This window comes from Coregonus clupeaformis, chromosome 11, assembly GCF_020615455.1.
Source record: "Coregonus clupeaformis isolate EN_2021a chromosome 11, ASM2061545v1, whole genome shotgun sequence".
NCBI classification, from domain to species: Eukaryota; Metazoa; Chordata; class Actinopteri; order Salmoniformes; family Salmonidae; genus Coregonus; species Coregonus clupeaformis.
The window spans coordinates 1,013,201-1,039,454 of NC_059202.1; the positions used below are offsets into that span (position 1 = coordinate 1,013,201).

General features: G+C 43.2%; 2 protein-coding genes across 4 annotated transcripts in view; both read left to right on the forward strand.

Annotated features, from left to right (window-relative positions):
• Positions 1-26,254, forward strand: part of LOC121562355 (lipopolysaccharide-induced tumor necrosis factor-alpha factor homolog) — a 63,226-nt gene that overhangs the window by 23,231 nt on the left and 13,741 nt on the right. The window contains exon 1 of one of the 3 annotated variants that reach the window (XM_045223410.1): positions 18,397-20,121. The exons of 1 other annotated variant lie outside the window; for it this stretch is intronic. In XM_045223410.1, the coding sequence (XP_045079345.1) occupies positions 20,058-20,121 (64 nt within the window). In that variant the 5' untranslated portion in view covers positions 18,397-20,057. Of the gene's footprint in view, positions 1-18,396; positions 20,122-20,614; positions 21,144-26,254 lie in introns of those variants that run through there. One more of the 3 variants, XM_045223407.1, reaches the window with a different exon arrangement.
• LOC121532877 (lipopolysaccharide-induced tumor necrosis factor-alpha factor homolog) lies at positions 1,573-5,652 on the forward strand. The gene is made up of 4 exons (XM_045223412.1): positions 1,573-1,725; positions 2,551-2,610; positions 3,826-3,976; positions 5,015-5,652. Exons 2-4 carry the CDS (start codon positions 2,565-2,567, stop codon positions 5,118-5,120), a joined length of 303 nt encoding a protein of 100 aa, XP_045079347.1. The 5' UTR covers positions 1,573-1,725; positions 2,551-2,564; the 3' UTR covers positions 5,121-5,652.

Below are 26,254 nucleotides of genomic sequence, written 5' to 3' on the forward strand. Positions count from 1 at the left end.
TCTCTCTCACCACACACACACACACACACACACACACACACACACACACACACAGCATATTCACACCCCTCCACCTCTTCACTTTAACCATTTACCATAGGGTGTTCTGAGCTGGGGTAAGGTGGGCTGGGATAGGGTGTTCTGAGCTGGGGTAAGGTGGGCTGGGATAGGGTGTTCTGAGCTGGGGTAAGGTGGGCTGGGATAGGGTGTTCTGAGCTGGGGTAAGGTGGGCTGGGATAGGGTGTTCTGAGCTGGGTAAGGTGGGCTGGGATAGGGTGTTCTGAGCTGGGGTAAGGTGGGCTGGGATAGGGTGTTCTGAGCTGGGTAAGGTGGGCTGGGATAGGGTGTTCTGAGCTGGGTAAGGTGGGCTGGGATAGGGTGTTCTGAGCTGGGGTAAGGTGGGCTGGGATAGGGTGTTCTGAGCTGGGTAAGGTGGGCTGGGATAGGGTGTTAACTCCTGAGTGGCGCAGTGGTCTAAGGCACTGCATCGCAGTGCTAACTGTGCCACTAGAGATCCTGGTTCGAATCCAGGCTCTGTCGCAGCCGGCCGCGACCGGGAGACTCATGGGCGGCGCACAATTGGCCCAGGGTAGGGGAGGGAATGGCCGGCAGGGATGTAGCTCAGTTGATAGAGCATGGCGTTTGCAACGCCAGGGTTGTGGGTTCAATTCCCACGGGGGGCCAGTATAAAAAAAAATATGTATTCACTAACTGTAAGTCGCTCTGGATAAGAGCGTCTGCTAAATGACTAAAATGTAAAAATGTGTTCTGAGCTGGGGTAAGGTGGGCTGGGATAGGGTGTTCTGAGCTGGGGTAAGGTGGGCTGGGATAGGGTGTTCTGAGCTGGGGTAAGGTGGGCTGGGATAGGGTGTTCTGAGCTGGGGTAAGGTGGGCTGGGATAGGGTGTTCTGAGCTGGGTAAGGTGGGCTGGGATAGGGTGTTCTGAGCTGGGGTAAGGTGGGCTGGGATAGGGTGTTCTGAGCTGGGTAAGGTGGGCTGGGATAGGGTGTTCTGAGCTGGGGTAAGGTGGGCTGGGATAGGGTGTTCTGAGCTGGGGTAAGGTGGGCTGGGATAGGGTGTTCTGAGCTGGGGTAAGGTGGGCTGGGATAGGGTGTTCTGAGCTGGGTAAGGTGGGCTGGGATTGCCCCTTTAATTGATTAATAATAATAATTTGTAATAACGTCAATATTAACTTCGACTTTTGAGATGATAGTGGCCCTTGTGTTTTTTTCAGAAACACACACTTTTCAAAAATAAAATAAATGTAATCACCTGAAAATAGGCCTGTGTTAGGTGTACTGTTTCATGTTTGATGCTCTCGGTCTTCTCACCAAAAAACAAATGTTCCAACCCCAACAATGTGTTTAATGACAACTAACACCACAACCACTAACCCCCCCCCTCATACACACACACACACACACGCACATGGACATGCCCCCTCTCCCCCACACACACACACAACATACACACACACATGAGCACACACACACACACACACACACACACACACACACACACACATTCTCTCTTCCTCTCTGTGCTTCAGTTTCTCTCTCTCTCTCTCTCTCCCTTTGTGCTTCAGTCTCTCTCTCTCTCTCTCACTCTCTCTGTGCTTCAGTTCCTTTGTCTCTTGAGGGAGTAGCAGCTAGTTTCTCTCTCTCCCTCTGTGCAGCTCTTATCTCTAGCTCCACAGTACCTCGTCTTCTCCAGGGCTCCAGACAGGTAAGGGACTGTTGCTCTGCTCGTGGCTGGGATCGGGTGTTCTGAGCTGGGGTAAGGTGGGCTGGGATGAGGGGTTAAGAGTGGAGTTGAAAGAGTTGTGTGTATGTGAGAAACAAAACACTTATTAGAAGAGGTTTAAAAAAAAAAAATAGGTTTAGAGAAAACACACAACTCGTCCCTACCTTATTTCAGAGAGGAAGAGGTGAGGAGTTTTTGTATGGAGGTCAATGAGAGTGTTCAATTTGGTTAACAAAAAATGTAATGGCTTATTTGCAAAGTGTGGCTTATTTGATGGAATAGAAGTTTCGTAATGATTAGGTCGTTACGAGTGTACTGATATAAGTAGGACGTGATATCCCGGCGAATTTGTGAAAAAACACTTTATTTCAGATTTGTGCCTGGTCGCCACTAGTTACCACAGCCACAAAGTCCTAAACCCCACCTAAAAACGTATCTTCTTAAAATTCGAATTTAAACCGAACCCTAACCACACTGCTAACCTTATGCCTAACCCTAACCTTAAAATAATACCAAAAAGTAGATTTTAGTTTTCATGAATTTTTTACGATATAGCTCATTTGGTCTTTGTGGCTGTGGTAACTAGCATAAACCGTTATGCCTGTTCCCACGCGTATCAACCCTTTCATTGGCTAGAATGGTCCCACCTGATATAGCTTTTTTTTTTACACCTCCTCCCGACAGCACTACCACTACACCAGCCCCAGGCACCTAAAGAGCTATTTCACTGGAGATTTAATAGAGGTATTTATTGATGTATTTATTGATGTATTTATTCAGTTACATTTATCGATCCCTTATTATCAGGTCCCCAACCAGGCATGAACCAACCACCTCCCCAGATACAACCTACAATCACCCCCGGTGGTGAGTCACACACACACACACACACACACACACACACACACACACACACACACACACACACACACACACACACACACACACACACACACCACACACACACACACACACACACACACACACACACACACACACACACACACACACACACACACACACACACACACACACACACACACGGACACACACACACACACACACACACACACACACACCACACACACACACACACACACACACACACACACACACACACACACACACACACACACACAAGACACACACACACACACGGACACACACACACACACACACACGGACACACACGGACACACACACTGGCCTAACTGATGAAAAGAGGTTCCTTAATTTGTTATTCACAGTTCCCCATGTGGAAAACAAGACAACAGTTGTTTTTGGCAGGATATTCTGACATAAGAAACTCCTGGCCTTAGCAACCCCTCTGACAGGTATCTCTGTGGAGGTGTGACATAGAGATCAAACAACAACAGAAACAGTTAACTGTAGTTAAAGTTCTATCAACTATTACTATGGCAATCTCCCATAGAAATATAATCTCATTCTAGTTCTGTGATAACTTCATCCTAAAAGGTTATATCCTGTACTGACCAGTTCTGTCCTGTTCTATCAGTTTGAGTGTCTGGTTCTGACCAGTTCTATCTGGTTCTAACCAGTATTCTCCTCCCTCTGCAGTAACCCAGGTGGTGGTTCTGTCCTGTTCTATCTGGTTCTGACCAGTTCTATCTGGTTCTAACCAGTATTCTCCTCCCTCTGCAGTAACCCAGGTGGTGGTTCTGTCCTGTTCTATCTGGTTCTGGCCAGTTCTATCTGGTTCTAACCAGTATTCTCCTCCCTCTGCAGTAACCCAGGTGGTGGTTCTGTCCTGTTCTATCTGGTTCTGGCCAGTTCTATCTGGTTCTAACCAGTATTCTCCTCCCTCTGCAGTAACCCAGGTGGTGGTTCTGTCCTGTTCTATCTGGTTCTGGCCAGTTCTATCTGGTTCTAACCAGTATTCTCCTCCCTCTGCAGTAACCCAGGTGGTGGTTCTGTCCTGTTCTATCTGGTTCTGGCCAGTTCTATCTGGTTCTAACCAGTATTCTCCTCCCTCTGCAGTAACCCAGGTGGTGGTTCTGTCCTGTTCTATCTGGTTCTGACCAGTTCTATCTGGTTCTAACCAGTATTCTCCTCCCTCTGCAGTAACCCAGGTGGTGGTGATGCAGCAGCAGCTGCCTAGAGACGTGCCCGGCCAGATGACGTGGCCCCAGTGTCAGGTCCAGGTTCTGACAGAGACCATACACACCACTGGACTGCTCACCTGTCTCCTCTGTGGAGCCCTCTGCTGCTTCCTGTGAGTTAACACACACGCACGCATGCACTTACACACATTCACTCACTCACTCACACACTCACTCACACACACACACACACACACACACACACACACACACACACACACACGGACACACACACACATGTACGTGCATACAGGAACACACACACACACACAGGAACACACATGTACGTACATACAAGAACACACACAGACACCACACACGCACACGGACACGGACACGGACATGCCTGTACGTGCATACAGGAACACACACGCACGCGCACGCACGCGCCACGCACGCACACGCACGACACAGATGTACGTACATACAGGAATAAACACACACACACACACACAGGAACACACACACGTAGCCTTTTATTGCTTTTTCTTCTCACAAACACACTTGCATAGAAATGGAAACACACACTGAATCTCCATCTCTCTCTCTCTCTCTCTCTCTCTCTCTCTCTCTCTCTCTCTCTCTCTCTCTCTCTCCCTCTCTCTCTCTCTCTCTCTCTCTCTCCCTCTCTCTCTCTCTCTCTCTCTCTCTCTCTCTCTCTCTCTCTCTCTCTCTCTCTCTCCCCTCTCTCTCTCTCTCTCTCTCTCTCTCTCTCTCTCTCTCTCCCTCTCTCTCTCTCTCTCTCTCTCTCTCTCTCTCTCTCTCTCTCTCTCTCTCCTCTCTCTCTCTCTCTCCCTCTCTCTCTCTCTCTCTCTCTCTCTCTCTCTCTCTCTCTCTCTCTCTCTCTCTCTCTCTCTCTCTCTCTCTCTCTCTCTCTCTCTCTCTCCCTCTCTCTCTCTCTCTCTCTCTCTCTCTCTCTCTCTCTCTCTCTCTCTCTCTCTCTCTCTCTCTCTCTCTCTCTCTCTCTCTCTCTCTCTCTCTCTCTCTCTCTCTCTCTCTCTCTCTCTCTCTCTCTCTCTCTCTCTCTCTCTCTCTCTCTCTCTCTCTCTCTCTCTCTCTCTCTCTCTCTCCCTCTCTCTCTCTCTCTCTCTCTCTCTCTCTCTCTCTCTCTCTCTCTCTCTCTCTCTCTCTCTCTCTCTCTCTCTCTCTAGGTGCTGGCCATGCTGTTTGATTCCGTTCTGTGTTGACTCCTGTAAGGACGTAGAGCACCGCTGCCCCAACTGCAAGAGAGTGATCCACATCCACAAAAGCATGTGAACAGGCACAAAAACACCTGCCACAAAGTGATCCATATCTACAAACCCTATATATGAACAGACCTAGCCACAGCACATATGAATTTAAATCTATTAGCGTTCACTACTAGCACATCCAAGAGGCTTTCTATACCAGAGACTCTGTAATTCATATCACACACACACATGCACAGACACACACACACACACACAAACTACATGAACCAGTTCAGTGCATAATCCACATTAGAAAGACAATAGGCTACTGTCTCTCTGAAATGACTACTGCAAGGCAGCTTCATCTACTGTGAATGTGAATGTGTGACAGGATATCCTTTCACCATGTTTTTGGTCAGTGTGTTTCCCAGGTGACCCTAATTAGCAGGTTGACGTTTATTGTCATGAATCTTGCCCTGGAGGCAGAACTGAGCAATTTCCGATAGATGGGCCGGCTGCGAAAGTCAAAATTGACTATATCATAAAAATTCATGAAAACAAAAATGAGCTTTTTGGTCTTCATTTAAGGTTAGGGTTAGACATTATGGTTAGCATATGATGACTTTGTGGCTGTGCCAGACAGTGACCACTCTGCAGAGCTGCCTCCAGGGCAAGATTCATGACAATAAATGCCAGCCTGCCCCTAATTAGGGGAAAGAGGTTAAAGAATAGACAGCCATACAAATGTACGTGCAAAGACCACGTCTAGTAGGTTTTTATACTGATTGTAATGAAGTTTTTCAATTAAATGGATTCAAACAGGAAGTATTGTTCTTTGCAGTGAATAACGGTAAAGTTTGTTGATTGGTTGTTTGCTTTTTTTGATTGATGAATGACATAACTTTGACTTTGAGATGATAATGGTCATTGTATTTTTTCAGAAACACACACACACACCACACCTCCTCCTCTTCAGTCATCTATCTGCACTTTAACCCTTTAGTCACTGAAACTTAGTGAGTCAGAGGTCTCTGGTCTGTTGATGGCAACCAAGTGAGTTCCCTGGCATACTGGGCGTTGTCTCACAGTCAAATAAATAGAAAGTTTATTGGTCTCTTACACAGATTTGCAGATGTTACCGCAGGTGCAGTGAAATGCAGTGCAGTAATACCCTGGCAATAGAAAACAATACACACATACCACAAAAACTAAAAAGAAAGAAATAAAGAAATATCAGAACGAGCAGCGTCAGAGTCCAGGATATACAGCACCTTCAGAAAGTATTGACACACCATGACTTTTTACACATTTTGTTGTGTTACAAAGTGGGATGAAAATGGATTTACTTGTCATTTTTTTCCTCAATGATCTACACAAAATACTCTAATGTCAAAGTGGGGGAAAAAATCACATTTTTAAAAACATTTATGAAAAATAAAACACTAATATATCTTGATTAGATAAGTATTTAACCCCCTGAGTCAATACATGTTATAATCTCCTTTGGCAGCTATTACAGCTGTGAGTCTTTATGGGTAAGTCTTTAAGAGCTTTCCACACCTGGATTGTGCAACATTTGCCCATTATTATTTTCAAAATTCTACAAGCTCTGTCAAGTTGTTGATCATTGTCAGACAGACATTTTCACGTCTTGCCATAGATTTTAAAGCCGATTTAAGTCAAAACTGTAACTAGGCCACTCAGGAACATTCAATGTCGTCTTGGTAAGCAACTCCAGCGTAGATTTGGCCTTGTGTTTTATGTTATTGTCCTGCTGAAAGGTGAATTCATCTCCCAGTGTCTGGTGGAAAGCAGACTGAACCAGGTTTTCCTCTAGGATTTTGCCTGTGCGTAGCTCCATTCCATTCATTTTTTTTATCCTGAGGAAGGACGCCTGGATCTTTGTAGTGATTGGGTGTATTAATACACCATCCAAAGTGTAATTAATAACTTTACCATGCTCAAATCGATATTCAATGACTGCCTTTCTTTGCGAGGCATTGGAAAACCTCCCTAGTCTTTGGTTGAATCTGTTTGAAATTCACTGCTCGACTGAGGGACCTTACAGATAACTGTATGCGGGGTACAGAGATGAGGTAGTCATTCAAAAATCATGTTAAAAACTATTTTTGCACACAGTGAGTCCATGCAACTTATTATGTGACTTGTTAAGCACATTTTTACTGCTGAACTTATTTTGCCATAACAAAGGGGTTGAATACTTATTGAATTGTAATTAATTTGTAAATTGGCTCAAAATCATTAAGAAGGAAAGAAATTCCACAAATTAACTTTTAAGAAGGCACACCTGTTAATTGAAATGCATTCCAGGTGACTACCTCATGAAGCTGGTTGAGAGAATGCCAAGAGTGGCAAAGCCATTTTGAGCCTGTAATCCACAATTGCTGATGCTCCAGATACTCAACTAGTCTCAAGAAGGCTCAAGGTTTTATTGCTTCTTTAATCAGCACAACAGTTTTCAGCTGTGCTAACATAATTGTAAAATGATCAACTTGGATTAGCAAACACAACGTGCAATTGGAACTGTCACGAACCGGCTCAAAGTTCGTAACAAAAGGGAGACAACGTGGAGACAAGGAATACCAAAATATATATTTATTAACTAAAGTAAACTAAGTACAATTAACAATGGTGTGTGTAATAAGTAGTGTAAGTGAGTGTTTGCATGCATAAATGTAATAATGCAAGGTGTTGAAAGGTGCCAAAGCAAACAACCAAAAAGCCACAAAAATACCACAACCACAATCAATAAAGGTGTCTGCATGGAGAGAGTCTCCCCAATGAATGTGGAAGAGGTCCATTTATCCTGGGACGCACCCAAGCCCAGGTGTTTCCCATGTAGCTGACGACCCGCCCAACTCCGCCCACCGGCATCCTAATAAGGAAACAAGACCAGAGAGAGAGAATACAGCAGACAGAGTCGGAGGGGCGTCACAGAACCCAGGACTGATGGTTGCTGATAACGGGCCTCTGTACGCCTACGTAGATATTCCATTAAAAATCTGCCGTTTCCTGCTACAATAGCCATTTACAACATTAACAACGTCTACCCTGTATTTCTGATCAATTTGATGTTATTTTAATGGACAAAAAAATTGCTTTTCTTTCGAAAACAATGACCCCAAACTTTTGAACGGTAGTGTATATATATATATATATAAAATGGTGTGTATAGACGGTATGGACAGTATATGGGGCGGCAGGTAGCTTAGTGGGTAAGAGCGTTGTGCCAGTAACCGAAAGGTCGCTGGTTCTAATCCCCGAGCAGACTAGGTGAAAAATCTGTCGATGTGCCCTTAAGCAAGGCACTTAACCCTAATTGCTCCTGTAAGTCGCTCTGGATAAGAGCGTCTGCTAAATGACTAAAAATGTAAAAATGTAAAAAAATATGAATAGGAAAGGTGTGTACAGCAGTAGTTACAGTATATAGGATGAGCCATGACTAGGATACAGCATATACACTGAGTGTATAAAACATTATGAATACCTTATTAATATTGAGTTGTGCCCACTTTTGCCCTCAGAACAGCCTCAATTCATTGGGGCATGGACTCTACAAGGTGTCAAAAGCGTTCCACAGGGATGCTGGCCCATGTTGACTCCAATGCTTCCCACAGTTGGATCAAGTTGGCTGGATGTCCTTTGGGTGGTGGACCATTCTTTATACACACGGGAAACTGTTGAGCATGAAAGACCCAGCAGGGTTGCAGTTCTTGACACACTCAAACCGGTGCCCCTGGCACCTACTTCCATACACCGTTCAAAGGCACCCTCTGAATGGCACACATACACAATCCATGTCTCAATTGTCTCAAGGCTTAAAAATCCTTCTTTAACCTGTCTCCTCCCCTCCATCTACACTGATTTAAGGGATAATAGCTTTCACCTGGATTCACCTGGTCATGGAAAGAGCAAGTGTTCATAATGTTTTGTATACTCAGTGTACATATAAAGTGGGTAAAACAGTATGTAAACATTATTAAAGTGGCCAATGTTCAATGACTCAATGGTTCAGGGCAGGGCAGGGTGCTGGGCATGGTGGTGACTGTTTAACAGTCTGATGGCCTTGAGATAGAAGCTGTTTTTTCAGTCTCTCGGTCCCAGCTTTGACGCACTTGTACTGTCTCCGTCTTCTAGATGGTAGCGGGGTGAACAGGCCGTGGCTCGTTTGGAGCAACTTCGAAATTTGATGTTTGGAAAAAACGTGGATAAATGTCAGAATCTCAAGGCAAATTGGTAAAACCGTGAGATCTTGTTGAGATCAAAGCTGAATCAATGTCTGCAAGATTACATAATGATAGTATTCTACATAACAGAACCAAATATAATAGCCTAGTATAAAGTTGCTGCAAGACAAAAAATACCACCTAATTTCTTATGAGATTTTAGGATGATTGTGCGAATGCTCGCAGTATTCTCTCATGCAGCTAAAACTCAACTGCGTGCGACACTAGGAAGAATATGTGCTTTAATTGAAGCTAAACACAGGTACGCTACGGTTTGTTAAAACCATCTGCTTTCAAATGTGATCACTGTACATCATTCAAAACAACACTGTGTAACTCAAGAAGAACATACATGCATTTCCCCATCAAACTGATTGAGAACGAATAGTTGGCATGCAGATGCTGCATGGACATTTCACTGGTAAAACTTGGAAGAATTATCATTCCCGATTGACAGTGACAAATGTGGAGGGAGGGTGACCACAACAATGTGTGTGTAAAGTAGAGAGAGGTAAAGAAACACGTGCAGAACGTGATTAGGACCTTCAGCTGTGGGGAAGAGGCTTCCAGGGGTAGGGACAGGGGCAGGGCGGGACGGTTACCTACAGATGTATTTTCCATCAGGCTTGTGTTGCTCATCATCACTATTCAGTCACTTCAGATAAAGTTGTTACCTCATCTGCCTCACATCTCCCTAGCAGTTTAGCTACACCCCCCCCTCTCTGTGTGTGTCTCTCTTCCTCACTCTCAGTCTCTCTCTTTATCTGTGCTTCAGTTTTCTCTCTCTCTCTCTCTCTCTCTCTCTCTCTCTCTCTCTCTCTCTCTCAATTCAATTCAATTTCAATTTAAGGGCTTTATTGGCATGGGAAACGTGTGTTAACATTGCCAAAGCAAGTGAAGTAGATAGTAAACAAAAGTGAAATAAACAATAAATATTAACAGTAAACATTACACTCAGAAGTTTCAAAAGAATAAAGACATTTCAAATGTCATATTATGTATATATACAGTGTTGTAACAATGTGCAAATAGTTAAAGTACAAATGGGAAAATAAATAAACATAAATATGGGTTGTATTTACAATGGTGTTTGTTCTTCACTGGTTGCCCTTTTCTTGTGGCAACAGTTCACAAATCTTGCAGCTGTGATGGCACACTGTGGTTTTTCACCCAGTAGATAAGGGAGTTTATCAAAATGGGTTTGTTTTCGAATTCTTTGTGGATCGCTGTAATCTGAGGGAAATATGTGTCTCTAATATGGTCATACATTTGGCAGGAGGTTAGGAAGTGCAGCTCAGTTTCCACCTCATTTTGTGGGCAGTGTGCACATAGCCTGTCTTCTCTTGAGAGCCAGGTCTGCCTACGGCGGCCTTTCTCAATAGCAAGGCTATGCTCACTGAGTCTGTACATAGTCAAAGCTTTCCTTAAGTTTGGGTCAGTCACAGTGGTCAGGTATTCTGCCACTGTGTACTCTCTGTTTAGGGCCAAATAGCATTCTAGTTTGCTCTGTTTATTTGTTTGTTCTTTCCAATGTGTCAAGTAATTCTCTTTTTGTTTTCTCATGATTTGGTTGGGTCTAATTGTGTTGTTGTTGTTGTTGTTGTTGTCCTGGGGCTGTGTGGGGTCTGTTTGTGTTTGTGAACAGAGCCCCAGGACAAGCTTACTTAGGGGACTCTTCTCCAAGTTCATCTCTCTGTAGGTGATGGCTTTGTTATGGAAGGTTTGGGAATCACTTCCTTTTAAGTGGTTATAGAATTTAACGGCTCTTTTCTGGATTTTGATAATTAGCGGGTATTGGCCTAATTCTGCTCTGCATGCATTATTTGGTGTTTTACGTTGTACACGGAGGATGTTTTTGCAGAATTCTGCATGCAGAGTCTCAATTTGGTGTTTGTCCCATTTTGTGAATTTTTGGTTGGTGAGCGGACCCCAGACCTCAGAACCATAAAGGGCAATGGGTTCTATAACTGATTCAAGTATTTTTAGCCAGATCCTAATTGGTATGTCAAATTTTATGTTCCTTTTGATGGCATAGAAGGCCCTTCTTGCCTTGTCTCTCAGATCGTTCACAGCTTTGTGGAAGTTACCTGTGGCGCTGATGTTTAGGCCGAGGTATGTATAGTTTTTTGTGTGCTCTAGGGCAACGGTGTCTAGATGGAATTTGTATTTGTGGTCCTGGCAAGTGGACCTTTTTTGGAACACCATTATTTTTGTCTTACTGAGATTTACTGTCAGGGCCCAGGTCTGACAGAGTCTGTGCAGAAGATCTAGGTGCTGCTGTAGGCCCTCCTTGGTTGGTGACAGAAGCACCAGATCATCAGCAAACAGAAGACATTTGACTTCAGATTCTAGTAGGGTGAGGCCGGGTGCTGCAGACTGTTCTAGTGCCCTCGCCAATTCATTGATATATATGTTGAAGAGGGTGGGGGCTTAAACTGCATCCCTGTCTCACCCCACGGCCCTGTGGAAAGAAATGTGTGTGTTTTTTGCCAATTTTAACCGCACACTTGTTGTTTGTGTACATGGATTTTATAATGTCGTATGTTTTTCCCCCAACCCCACTTTCCATCAATTTGTATAGCAGACCCTCATGCCAAATTGAGTCAAAAGCTTTTTTGAAATCAACAAAGCATGAGAAGACTTTGCCTTTGTTTTGGTTCGTTTGTTTGTCAATTAGGGTGTGCAGGGTGAATACGTGGTCTGTCGTACAGTAATTTGGTAAAAAGCCAATTCTCTCTCTCTGTCTGTCTGTCTCTCTGTCTGTCTGTCTGTCTGTCTGTCTGTCTGTCTGTCTGTGTCTGTCTGGAGGGAGTAGCAGCTCTGATCTTTAGCTCCACACAGTCCACAGTACCTTGTCTCCTCCAGGACTCCAAAAAGGGGCTGTCACTCTGCTTGTGGCTGGGAAAGGGTGCTCTGAGCTGGGGGGTTTCAGAGTGGTTCTTTGGAGGATATAATAAAATATGAATGAGTTGTGTGTAGGACTAGGAATATCTGTGTTTGTTTTGTGTGTGTGGCTATGTAAGAGGGAAAAGACTTGTTAGAAAAGGGGTGTTTTTTAAAATCAGTTTAGAGAAAACACACCACCAGTCACACACTACCTTATTCTAACTCTGTCTTGGTACCTAATGTTTGGCAGCGCTGTTAGATGTGTGCACACAGACAGTGGCAAACTGTTCTTCACACACCAGTGAATTTGAAAGCTAACCAAACCATGATATAATTAATGGGTAAATGTGTATGGTAAAGGTCAGGGTTGGGGTCAATTCAAATTGAAGTCAGTCAGTTCAGGAAGTAAACTGAAATAATTGAAAAAAGGGAATCTATATTCAATGACTTCTCAATAAATGGAAGAGAAGCTATTTCTTTAAAAAGTAGTTCTATTTTTTAAAAGTTAAAATTCAAATCACTTCCTGAATTGGGTGTCTTCAATTTGAATTAACCCTGGTAAAGATTGACAACCAGATTACAATATCCTCTGGGGAAATGGCTAGTAGTGATGGTGCACTGGTGTCTGTGTGTGTGTGTGTGTGTGTGTGTGTGTGTGTGTGTGTGTGTTTAGTAGGGATGGGGAATTGATGTGTGTGGCAACAGCAGGTCCGCTTGCATAACTCTCTGCATTGTTGGGAAGGGCCTGTAAGTAAGCATTTCACTGTTAGTCTACACCTGTTGTTTATGAAGCATGTGACAAATACAATTTGATTTGATTTCAATAATGAACTTTCCCAACTTCACTTGTCACCTTCAGTCACTCTTTCTCTTTACTATCTCTCTTCTCTCTCTCTTTACTCAAGCACACACACGCACACGCACACGCACACACACACACACACACACACACACACACACACACACACACACACACACACACACACACACACACACACACACACACACACACACACACACACACGCACACGCACACGCACACCCACACACACACCACAACCCTACTGCATCTGATCTGGCGGACTGTGTTTGTAAATGAGTGTTGGAGTGTGCCACTGTGTCCGTAAATAAAAAGAAAAAAAAGGAAATAGTCTGGTTTGCTTAATATAAGGAATTTTAGGTATAGCATTTACTTTTACTGGAGTATGACAATTGAGTACTTTTTCCACCACTGTACATTTAAAACCAGATACTTGTAGACTTTTACTCAAGCAGTATTGTACTGGGTGACTTTTACTTGAGTCATTTTTTATTAAGGTATCTTTACTTTTACACACGAATGACAATGAGTACTTTTTCCACCACTGCATACACGTTTCCTGGTAAGTCTATACACTTTTAAATTCAGATGAGAGAGATAGTACAGTAGACACTGTCACTTAACTTGTTAAACGTGTGTGTGTGTGTAGTAGACATTTTTTGGAAAACACTGTCACTTTCAAGATGCTTTTGTCATCTTCATACGACACGCACTGTTCAAAACACCGCCGGAAGAGGCATGTCGGCGGCATCCAATGCTGTTGCAGTAGTTTTTTAAACTGTACTTTTTGAAATGCGGAAGGAGCCTTGTGTGTTAGAGTCGCATACTGGGACTCGCAGCGTTTTTGGGGGATTTTAATCATCCTATTCCTGGTAAGAGAATGTGTTCTTTTTTTCATGGTTAGTTTTAGTTTCGTAGTGGACATAATAATAAACCTTGATTGGGAAAGGGAAAAGGCGGTACCTAGTCAGTTGCACAACTGAATGCATTCAACCAAAATGTGTCTTCTGCATTTAACCCAAGCCCTCCTTAATCGACGTCCACGGCGCCCAGGGAGCAGTTGTTGTTGTTGGGGTTAACTGCCTTGCTACAGACCCAATGCTCATAACCTCTAGGCTATGTGTCACCCAGTTGTTGGCACTTGTAATGAGCTGTATAAACTTTAAGATTGGGACTTTAAGTTAGTACTTATGTTCTCAACATTCTGATCTTTCTGCATGTTTTGGATGTTCAACAGGCTACATTAGGACAGAGGGACAAATTCCTCAGATTGCACAGGACTAAATATACAACAACAACGTGAGATACTGAAGATATCTTTTTTAACCTTAAAGTTCCCAACGTTATTTGAAATGTTCAGAGTTTTTCAAAACATTTTGGAAAGACCACTACGAGGACTGTTTGGAGGCCTGAGGTGGCCAACCTCACAGTCGAAAATGCTGACGGTAAAACCTCACGAGGGAGCTGGAATAAAGCATATTCAAGCAGAGACTTTGTCAACACCACCAACAACAGACCATAGAGGCAGCATCAGTATAGGTGTGGTGCAGACCATAGAGGCAGCATCAGTATAGGTGTGGTGCAGACCATAGAGGCAGCATCAGTATAGGTGTGGTGCAGACCATAGAGGCAGCATCAGTATAGGTGTGGTGCAGACCATAGAGGCAGCATCAGTATAGGTGTGGTGCAGACCATAGAGGCAGCATCAGTATAGGTGTGGTGCAGACCATAGAGGCAGCATCAGTATAGGTGTGGTGCAGACCATAGAGGCAGCATCAGTATAGGTGTGGTGCAGACCATTGAGGCAGCATCAGTATAGGTGTGGTGCAGACCATAGAGGCAGCATCAGTATAGGTGTGGTGCAGACCATAGAGGCAGCATCAGTATAGGTGTGGTGCAGACCATTGAGGCAGCATCAGTATAGGTGTGGTGCAGACCATAGAGGCAGCATCAGTATAGGTGTGGTGCAGACCATAGAGGCAGCATCAGTATAGGTGTGGTGCAGACCATAGAGGCAGCATCAGTATAGGTGTGGTGCAGACCATAGAGGCAGCATCAGTATAGGTGTGGTGCAGACCATTGAAATCCAATACCCTGAAGGTATGGATTCTGAGGCTAGGAAACATCACAAGTGGAAAGTCTTGAGGAAACATCCGGAGACTCTGATAGTGGATTACAAAAAAGCACTGGGCAAGAACAGAGTCAAAACCAACTATGTTTTCTACACAGCCCACCCCACGGCCTGGCGTAGTGCCCTGTGTCAAACTTACCCCAACGCTGAAGAGAGACATCAACGATGCCATACAGGTCAACGTGTATGTGGAAGACAGTCACTTAAAGGGCGTCATTACAGTCAATCTCTATCACACCGGTACCGTCTTGGTGCAAGGCTCTTATACCCATCTGAATAACTTTCAACAGGACTTTCAGAAACTGAAGGAAAATCTGAAGTAATTTACATGCCAAGGAACATGTTAGAATTGCAAATGTATTGTGTTACATTTGTGGGAAATATGCTGTGTTTAGATAAGAAACATTTAAAAAGCATATATTTGTACTTAATTATGTCAATAATTGTATGCACTCATATATCCAATAAAATATATATTTAAAAAATAATACTGTAAGTGTGTGTGTGTGTGTATAATACAGCGACTCACTGGTCCTGGAGGTTGGCTGAGTTGGGGTGGTACTGTGTGTCAGTACTCATGTTGTTGTAGTGACCACACTGGTCCTGGAGGTTGGCTGAGTTGGGGTGGTACTGTGTGTCAGTACTCATGTTGTTGTAGCGACCACACTGGTCATCCAGACTGTAGGCCTGGTACTTATCAGACCAGTCCAGCTCTAGAGTCTGCTTAGCATCTCTGTTACACCTGATACACACACACAGTGGGAGACAGTAGGGGGCAGAAAGCCAGTGTGAGGGTCTGCGCTCAGGCTACAATGGATAGTGGTCGGTGCGAGAGTACTCTCACTCAAACCATGAAAAGGATCAACCAAGGAGGCCTTGATGCAATGTGATAAAATGTGATGAATAAAAAAGGAGCATACGTTTGGGCTTCTATCATCAGTGCTGTTTATCACCTGTTAGCACTTTTCACTTTTTGCATCTCGGCCTCCTTGGTTTTTCCTTTGCATGCTTTGCAGGTGAGTAGCTACATACTACACACAGTAGGGGGCGCCATAAGACTAAGAAAAGGACATTGGTACCCCCATTTCAGGGTCATTATTCATTAGTGCACATAGGAGTAAAACATAGGCAAACATTTGCACTGGAAAACGAAAATGAGCGTTTCTTATTGGATAACCTCAGGTAGTCCCTCCCCGTTTGAGTCCATTTTCCTTTATTTGGTGCCTAATGAATAGGCTGCAAACGTTTGGGGGTGGAGGGGAACGAGGCTGTAGATAAACAGGCTAAACAAGCACTTAGTAGTGGGGATGTTGATGTTGAAGTGTCAATGAGCAGGGCAGAGGCAAAAAGACTGATATATACAGTGATGGTGCAGAGATGGCAGGAGCAGTGGAATATAAATAATAAGGGAAGGCATTTATTTCAGGTACAGAGGAAAGTTGGGGAGGGGAGGATGGCAGGAAGGGACAGAAGAGAGGAGGCTATTTTTACAAGATTAAGGGTGGGACACAGCCAGTTGAACAAGACATTTAACGTGATAGGAAAGCATCCATCAGGAAAGTGTGATTATTGTCAGGAAATAGAGACTGTGGAGCATGTATTGCTACAGTGTGGGCAGTATCAGATAGAAAGAGAGAGGATGAGATTTAGTATGAGGGAGAAGGGGATACAGGAAATTAGTTTAAAGAGTATATTGAGCAGAACGTCATTAGATTTAGTCTCAAATATTTTGTTATGTTTTTTAAGAGAAACGGGGTTGGCAGGTAGGATTTAGTTTATCCCGGTCTCTGGTCCACATTCCAGTACGGTAGGTGGCGGTAATGCACCATAATGTTGGATGCCAACCGCCGATAAACCCCACTGAAGAAGGAGGCTGCAACCAGGCTCAGCTGTAGCAAAGATGGCTGACAAAAATACTAGGATGGAAGCAAATGTAAGTAATTATAACGTCATAACGAATCATGCAAAAAAATGTACAGTTCAGAGGAATATGTTAGTTAATGCAGAGACAAACGATTATGCATATGTTTTTGTCATAACGTTAATTTACGAAAATCGCTATTTAGCAAGCTAGCTGTCTAGCCAACATTACCCAGCTACCTAGCTTTATGGGCGTTGTGACATGAGTATGAAATTGTAATTCCTGTTTAATGTTTTAGGGACTCCTGAGAACCAGCAAACGAGGCTGTCGTCTTGTGAAACAGTGGATGTAAAGAATCTAGCTAGCTAAAGCAATTACTGCAAATTGAATGTACCATTTTTTAAGCTTGCCTTGCTGATATTTCCCATGCAATACAGCTGAAGTAACGTAACTAGCTAACTATTTTCTTCTTTGTGTAGTGGAGGATAAAAATAGCTTTATGCCTAAGGATGTGTAGCCGATCTGTGTATGGACCCTAAAACGTTGGGTATAAATATTAGTTCAGAACCTAGCTATGAACCTCCGCTATCATAGCCGGTTGTATCGACTTCAAACCAGTCTGAATGGCATTAATGAAGCCTATGGATTGAGTAGAATATAATAACTTTATTGTGCCAAGGATGCAAGTCGTATATACATATATTTATTACCAAGCATGAGATCCCCACATTGTAGCCTGTACATTGAATATATTAACTGATCATGTACTCTACCTTGGCAAATAAAGGTGCGGTTCAGATATGTCTGTGAGACATTCTGTCATATCCAATACCAGGAGTATTGTTGATAATACAAGTTTACTGGAGAACTGAGACCAAGTAGAGACTTTGGACAGGGTGGATAATGGTATAATATAAGGCAGTTTATTCAGAGGTAAAGATATCTGGAATCGCGTGCACGGACCCGTTCGTCAAACTCTTAGGGAGCTATCTGAAGAGAGCCCCGAAAACATTGTGTGCAGACATTTTATACAATAAATGATGTAGGTTGAATCTAGTAGTTCTGATCTTCTGATTGGTCCTGATGAGTTGGGCGAGGGCCCCTCCAGGCTAGTGTCACTGTTGCATTGGCTCTGAGTCGGGTTCTCTGTCTTCAAATGTTCAGCCTAAAGAGAGGGGATTTTTGTGTGTGTGTGTGTGTGTGTGTGTTTAACAGTGATGATGTGTGTGTGTGGGGTATCAGTGATGTGTGTGTGTGTGTGTGTCCTCAGAGCAAGAACTCGTGAGTTGGAAGAACTGAGAGACCTATGGCGTGGGTGTTGTCCTTGGCCACCTGCTGACAAGGCTGACAAGATAGGAGCCTTTTGTCCATTGTTATTGGATAGGAACAGCATTGATTGAAAACAAACGCCCAACACAAAATGGGTCATGCACAAGATTTTAGTCAGACCAAGCTATAACATTATATATTTACTACGACAGTATCAAATGCCAGTCTTTGAATGATGCTGTGTCTGCGTGTATGTCTGTGAGACATTCTGTCATATCCAATACCAGGAGTATCAAATGCCAGTCTTTGAATGATGCTGTGTCTGCATGTATGTATTACAATGATACACTTCAACAGTGTTTACCAATCCTGGTCCTGGGACATCAATGGCTGGTTGCACATTGTAACTATGCAATAGACTAGAAACATGATTTAACTAGTTAAAGGCTGATTTGTAATTCATATATACAGAAACAATAAAATAAAATAAAACAGTACACTACACTTCCTATGAACCATGTAAATACTCTAAAAACAGGTTTATCGCAATACCTAATTTCCTTCATCTGCATGACCTGAGGACAGCATAGCTGTAGTATTTCATCAAATGAGACATAATTTCAACCAGGCACACAGACGAGTGCTCTGAAATCGGAGTAGATGGCCCGAGTGAATTTACGAACGCAACCTATTGACTTGATTATTCACGTCATTCTTAACTTAGCTAAGTGGTATAGTGGTTGTGCGTTCCTTACTGGACATTGTTAATGAAGTCGTAAGATGTCTAACTAGTAATTTGTTATACTAACACGCTAGCAAGAACTTGCATAGCAACAGCATCAACTTCCGGTAGACAGGCGAAGCACTAGTACGCTCAACTGGAAGGATACAGTTCGTTTACAGTATACTAAAATGAACTAATAGTATATACTCATTATGTAGTATACAGTATGGGTATTCGAACACAGCTATAGTTTTGTTTTTTAAAGTGTATTTACTTACTTGAATAGGTTCTCCCAGCAGCAATGTGGACGATTGGAAACAGGGCAGCAAAGTTTGTCACCAGACCGGTTTAGAGCATATTACTATTTACCCGTTTATAAATTAATGAAATGGAGAATGGATTAAACTATTTACCCATTTAATAACCAGCTCTTAATACAAACTTACTCTGCTGAATTCTTGACGCACAACCGAACTGCTGCTATATGCTGCCAGCATGCCCACAAGCGAGCCACTCTGGGCGGCCGAAGCGGCTAGTGTACACAGGCCATAACAAATATCATTTTCATTTGATGCACGTTAACGCTCACTTTGCACTATACACATGGCGATACACATAATATATAAGATGACGACGCGACACATAGTTCGTTTCTTATATCCCATACATAACTTTATTGCAGAAATACAGTTTGACATTTGCTATCATTGTTTTCTATGTTGAGTGCACGCATCATAGTTTACGTGGTAACAGTCATTGATGTAATTTAACTCAATCATCTAACTTCATAATTTAACCATTATCATTCTCAAGTAAATAGTCACAGTTCAATGTAATGTCTTGTTTACCTCCGTGCCTCAGCAGTGTTCTGATAAAGGACTTCCGACCTGAATCCCAGGGTTAAAATAAGGTTCCGGAAGGGCGTTGGGAAATGCCCACCCTCTGTTCACCCCGGGGGAACTATTTTTCCCTTTGACGAGTTCAAAATAGCGAAGTACAGTTATACATTAATATTGTGTACTGGTATTGCTAAAATAATGCTTGTATTTAACGTTATATCATTATTGTCTAAATGTAAAACTTGATGGTTTGCAGATTCCACTTGGAGCTGGCCACTCCCCTTATAGTCTCCGTGGAACGTCCCTTCAGTGAGTAGATATTTGGTTTATGTACGTTCTGTTCCTGCACGTTAGAGCTTAGTTATTTTTTAAGTTAAGACTTTATAGGACAGTCCGTTTTTCAAGTCCCTTCGTATATTTTAGCACTTTGGTTTACTTCCTTGTCATAATTCGTATTATCCAAGTTTTGAGAAATAAAACCCTTATTGTTTGCACCCTACTCAGTTGTCTCTCGTTGCCTGCTTGGTCATCCCTGACACACAATTAAATGAAAAGAGAGGATCTTATAAATGAACCATTTATGTAGTTATTGCTGATGCATCTGAAATATTAATGTTGGTTGAAATTAATGTGGGGAGAGGTGTCTAATTGTGTCACTCACTTTATTTGATTGACAGCCTGACTCAGCGTTCTCTTCAACAGAGCCTGGACGCTCCTGATCAACTCCACCTCCTGTGGCACACAAAACAAAACCATCAAGTTATTTTCGGATTGGTTTGTAGTTAAATAACGTTTAGGCAATATTTAGTAATGATAAAAGTATTTAGGTGAACTAGAGCAAAGACAAATCTATATATTTTTTGTACCACCTTGAACAGCCCCCTCTTCTGCTCTAGGAGGAGGTCTGTCTCGGCCAACAGCTTTTCGATGTGCTGCTGCAGCTCCGACTTCCAGAAGTGGATATCCTGCAGTCTCTCGCCTAGGTGCCGCGTCCCCTCAGCTTGGGTGCGCAGAGTCCCGGCCTCGGTCTCCGTATACAGTGTTTTGGACTCATGGCGAATCCTCTCGGCGTTGTTTCGGTCTATAACGGCCTGGTGAAGGGTAGAGAAGTTATTGACGTTCCATTCCTCGGGGCTGTACTTGGCTGAATGGTAGCCAAGCCGGAGGAGGGTTACAAGCCCTGCTTGAATATGGCCTCTGTGTCTGTGGGCGGGAGCTGCTCGCCTGCTTGGGCAACTGACCTGCTGTCGAAATGGGGTCTGGACACTAAAACCTCAGAAGACATTTTGTGGCGAATTGGTGATTCGCCAGAAAGTAACTGCGATAAACCGGTACATTCTTATAAATTATTTATATGAGCAGCATAACGCAAAATGGAACTGTTAAATTATATGCAATGTCTAAATCTGGATTCTCGGTGGCCTTCTCTCTGGTCACTGCATGATGAATCATCAACGCTCAGGGTGGGGACCGACAACCCATCTCAGTATGTAGATCTATCATAATATGCCATTTATAATATGCCATTTAGCAGACGCTTTTATCCAAAGCGATTTACAGTCATGTGTGCATACATTTTTACGTATGGGTGGTCCCGGGGAACGAACCCACTACCCTGGCGTTACAAGCGCCATGCTCTACCATTTGAGCTACAGAGGACCACCATCATCTCATCATCATCATCATGGTAACTTTGCATTGTGACAGGTAGACCTACATTTGCTGCAGCATAGCCTATGCTACAGTAACATAAAGACTGAATGCACGTCTAATTTATCCATCTCCATCTGGCTTTTTTTTTTATTAAATTTTTTTGTACAGAAGTTTAATTTTTTTATTGCAGCTGCAGAGTTTTACATCGAATATCGTTGCTTTAAATCAGTGCACACGCAAGCACTCTCTCACAGTCTCTCTCTCTCTCTCTCTCTCTCTCTCTCTCTCTCTCTCTCTCTCTCTCTCTCTCTATCAATTCCATTCTAATTGCATCCAAAATAGATAATCCTGTTCAAGATTGATATATAGGACTATATATATATATACAGCTCTGGAAAAAATTAAGAGACCACTGCAAATATTTCTTAAATCAGCATCTCTACATGTATGACTTCCATTCCAGTGTCTGTTGAATTCCAACACAGGCACACCTCATTCTACTGAATTAGGTACTGATTATGTGATCACCTGAACCAAATCTTATTTAACGAGTAAAAGTATAAAAACCACTGCTGTGGTCATCACTATCCTCTTGCAATAGGACCAGCTGGATAGCAAAAACAGTGCTAATAGTACCTAAAAAGTAATATTAATCAAAAAATAACTATTGACCATGCCAAAAGAGTTGAAAAGGAAAGTTGAGTGAGGAAAAGAAGGCTTTACTGGCAGAGGGATACAGTGAGCGTCAGGTTGCTTCCATCCTTAAACTTTTAAAGACGGCGGTACATAAGAACAAGGTCAAGCAGTAGACATTGGGGACAACAAAGCTACAGACCGGCAGAGGGCAGAAACGACTCTACTGACCGGGATGACCGCCAACTCATTTGAATGTCACCCAACAACAGTAGAATGACTTCAAGTGACCTACAAAAAGAATGGCAAACGGCAGCTGGGGTGAAGTGCATGGCGAGGACGGTTCGAAGCAGGACTGAAGTCGTGCAAAGCTAGAAAAAAGCCCTTCATCAATGAGAAGCAAAGAAGAGCCAGGCTGAGATTTGCAAAAGACCATAAGGATTGGACCGTAGAGGACTGGAGTAAGGTCATCTTCTCTGATGAGTCCAATTTTCAGCTTTGCCCAACACCTGGTCATCTAATGGTTAGACGGAGACCTGGAGAGGCCTACAAGCCACAGTGTCTCGCACCCACTGTGAAATTTGGTGGAGGATCGGTGATGATCTGGGGGTGCTTCAGCAAGGCTGGAATCGGGCAGATTTGTCTTTGTGAAGGATGCATGAATCAAGCCAAAACTTGCTTCCTTTTGCTCTGACATTGTTCCCCAACTCTGAGGATTGTTTTTTCCAGCAGGACAATGCGCCATGCCACACAGCCAGGTCAATCAAGGTGTGGATGGAGGACCACAAGATCAAGACCCTGTCATGGCCAGCCCAATCTCCAGACCTGAACCCCATTGAAAACTTCTGGAATGTGATCAAAAGGAAGATGGATGGTCACAAGCCATCAAACAAAGCCGAGCTGCTTGCAATTTTTGCGCCAGGAGTGTCAAAGTCACTCAACATCAATGTGAAAGACTGGTGGAGAGCATGCCAAGACGCATGTAAGCTGTGATTGAAAATCTGGGTTATTCCACCAAATATTGATTTCTGAACTCTTCCTAAGTTAAAACAATGAACATGAACTTATTTTCTTTGCATTATTCGAGGTCTGACAATACTGCATATTTTTTGTTATTTTGACCAGTTTTCATTTTCTGCAAATAAATGCTCTAAATGACAATATTTTTATTTGGAATTTGGGATAAATGTTTTCAGTAGTTTATAGAATAAAACAAAAATGTTAATTTCACCCAAACACATACCTATAAATAGTAAAACCAGATAAACTTATATTTTTGCATGGTCTATTAATTTTTTCCAGAGCTGTAGATGTCGTAGCCTACCTCTTTCAGGTAATACATTCAATGCAGTATTAGACTTATATTTAGCTAATGAATTATGGATCATGCATAATAAGCTTCTAACTATAGCCTCTGTCTCGTGGCGCAATATGCACGCACCTGTGCTCCGGCTGGCCTCTCTCCTTAAAAAAATGCTCCTTAGCTCTTGGAGTCCCATGCAGGAAAAACTAGACTAGAATAGCTTGCTGGACATTATTTTTGTTTGTTGCATTTTCTATACCAATAGACTATTCAAAGAGGGATGCAAGCTCTTGTTTGCTGAATGTTAAATACAGCAGCCAATAGAACTCACAGGTAGTTTGAAAGAAGAGCAAACGCGCAATGGTGGAAGGCTATAGCAGTTATTTATTCAGACCCATAACCATTCAACATCTGCCTCTGTTTGCACGCTATGTGCTGTCCTACTAAATCCAGCCGGCTGAAACCAGCAAACAGCCTACCCGACCGCTCTGAGGCGTCTGCATGGTCCTAAAGCACACTGATGGCACTTTTGGTATCACAGAGCAATGATAAAACTGGGGGGGACAAAACTGCAATTTCAGAATGTGGGGGGGACATTGTACATTTTGCAAATTCGTAACCTATAATGCGGATTGTAATTCGCAACATATCATAAAGCCTTTAGCCGTATCCTTATTCTATTCCTCCTCTGTTCCTCTGGTGATGTAGAGGTTAACCCAGGCCCCGTATCCCCCAGTATCACTCCTACCCCCCAGGCGCTATCATTTGTTGACTTCTGTAACCGTAAAAGCCTTGGTTTCTTGCATGTTAACATCAGAAGCCTCCTCCCCAAGTTTGAGTTATTCACTGCGTTAGCACACTCTGCCAACCCTGATGTTCTTGCAGTGTCTGAATCTTGGCTTAGGAAGTCCACCAAAAATTCAGAAATGTCCATCCCGAACTACAACATTTTCCGTCTAGATAGAACTGCCAAAGGGGGCGGAGTTGCAATCTACTGTAGAGATAGCCTGCAGAGCTCTATCATACTATCCAGGTCTGTGCCCAAACAGTTTGAGCTTCTACTTCTAAAAATCCACCTTTCCAGAAATAAGTCTCTCATTGTTGCCGCTTGCTACAGACCCCCCTCAGCCCCCAGTTGTGCCCTGGACACCATATGTGAATTGCTTGCCCCCCATCTATCCTCAGAGTTCGTACTGCTTGGTGACCTAAACTAAGATATGCTTAACACCCCGGCCGTCCTACAATCTAAACTAGATGCCCTCAATCTCACACAAATTATCAAGGAACCTACCAGGTACAACCCTAAATCCGTAAACATGGGCACCCTCATAGATATCATCCTGACTAATTTACCCTCTAAATACACCTCCGCTGTCTTCAACCAGGATCTCAGCGATCACTGCCTCATTGCCTGTGTCCGTAATGGGTCTGCGGTCAAACGACCACCCCTCATCACTGTCAAACGCTCCCTAAAACACTTCAGCGATCAGCCTTTCTAATTGACCTGGCCCAGGTATCCTGGATGGATATTGACCTCATTCCGTCAGTAGAGGTTGCCTGGTTGTTCTTCAAAAGTGCTTTCCTCTCCATCTTAAATAAGCATGCCCCATTCAAAAAATGCAGAACTAAGAACAGATATAGCCCCTGGTTCACCCCAGACTTGACTGCCCTTGACCAGCACAAAATCATCCTGTGGCGTACTGCATTAGCATTGAACAGCCCCCGCGATATGCAACTTTTCAGGGAAGTCAGGAACCAATATACACAATCAGTTAGGAAAGCAAAGGCTAGCTTTTTCAAACAGAAATTTGCATCCTGTAGCACTAACTCCAAAAAGTTTTGGGACACTGTAAAGTCCATGGAGAATAAGAGCACCTCCTCCCAGCTACCCACTGCACTGAGGCTAGGAAACACTGTCACCACCGATAAATCTACGATAATTGAGAATTTCAACAAGCATTTTGCTACGGCTGGCCATGCTTTCCACCTGGCTACCCCTACCCCGGCCACCAGCTCTGCACCCTCTGCTGCAACTTGCCCATGTCCCCCCCACTTCTCCGTCACCCAAATTCAGATAGCTGATGTCCTGAAAGAGCTGCAAAATCTGGACCCCTACATATCAGCTGGGCTAGACAATCTGTACCCTTTCTTTCTAAAATGAGCTGCTGAAATTGTCGCAACCCCTATTACTAGCCTGTTCAACCTCTATTTCGTATCGTCTGAGATCCCCAGAGATTGGAAAGCTGCCGTGGTCATCCCCCTCTTCAAAGGGGGTGACACTCTAGATCCAAACTGTTACAGACCTACAGTGCTATGAAAAAGTATTTGCCCCCTTTCTAATTTTCTCTACTTTTGCATATTTGTGATACTGAATGTTATCAGATCTTCAACCAAAACCTAATATTAGATAAAGGGAACATAAGTGAACAAATAACACAACAATTACATATTTATTTCATTTATTTCATAAACAAAGTTATGCAACACCCAATTCCCCTGTGTGAAAAGTAATTGCCCCCTTACACTCAATAACTGGTTGTGCCACCTTTAGCTGCAATGACTCCAACCAAATGCTTCCTGTAGTTGTTGATCAGTCTCTCATGTCGCTGTGGAGGAATTTTGGCCCACTCTTCCATGCAGAACTGCTTTAACTCAGTGATGTGTGGGTTTTCAAGCATGAACTGCTCGTTTCAAGTCCTGCCACAACATCTCAATTGGGATTAGGTCTGGACTTTGACTAGGCCATTCCAAAACTTCAAATTTGTTGCTTTTTAGCAATTTTCATGTAGACTTGATTGTGTGTTTTGGATCATTGTCTTGCTGCATGACCCAGCTGCGCTTCAGCTTCAGCTC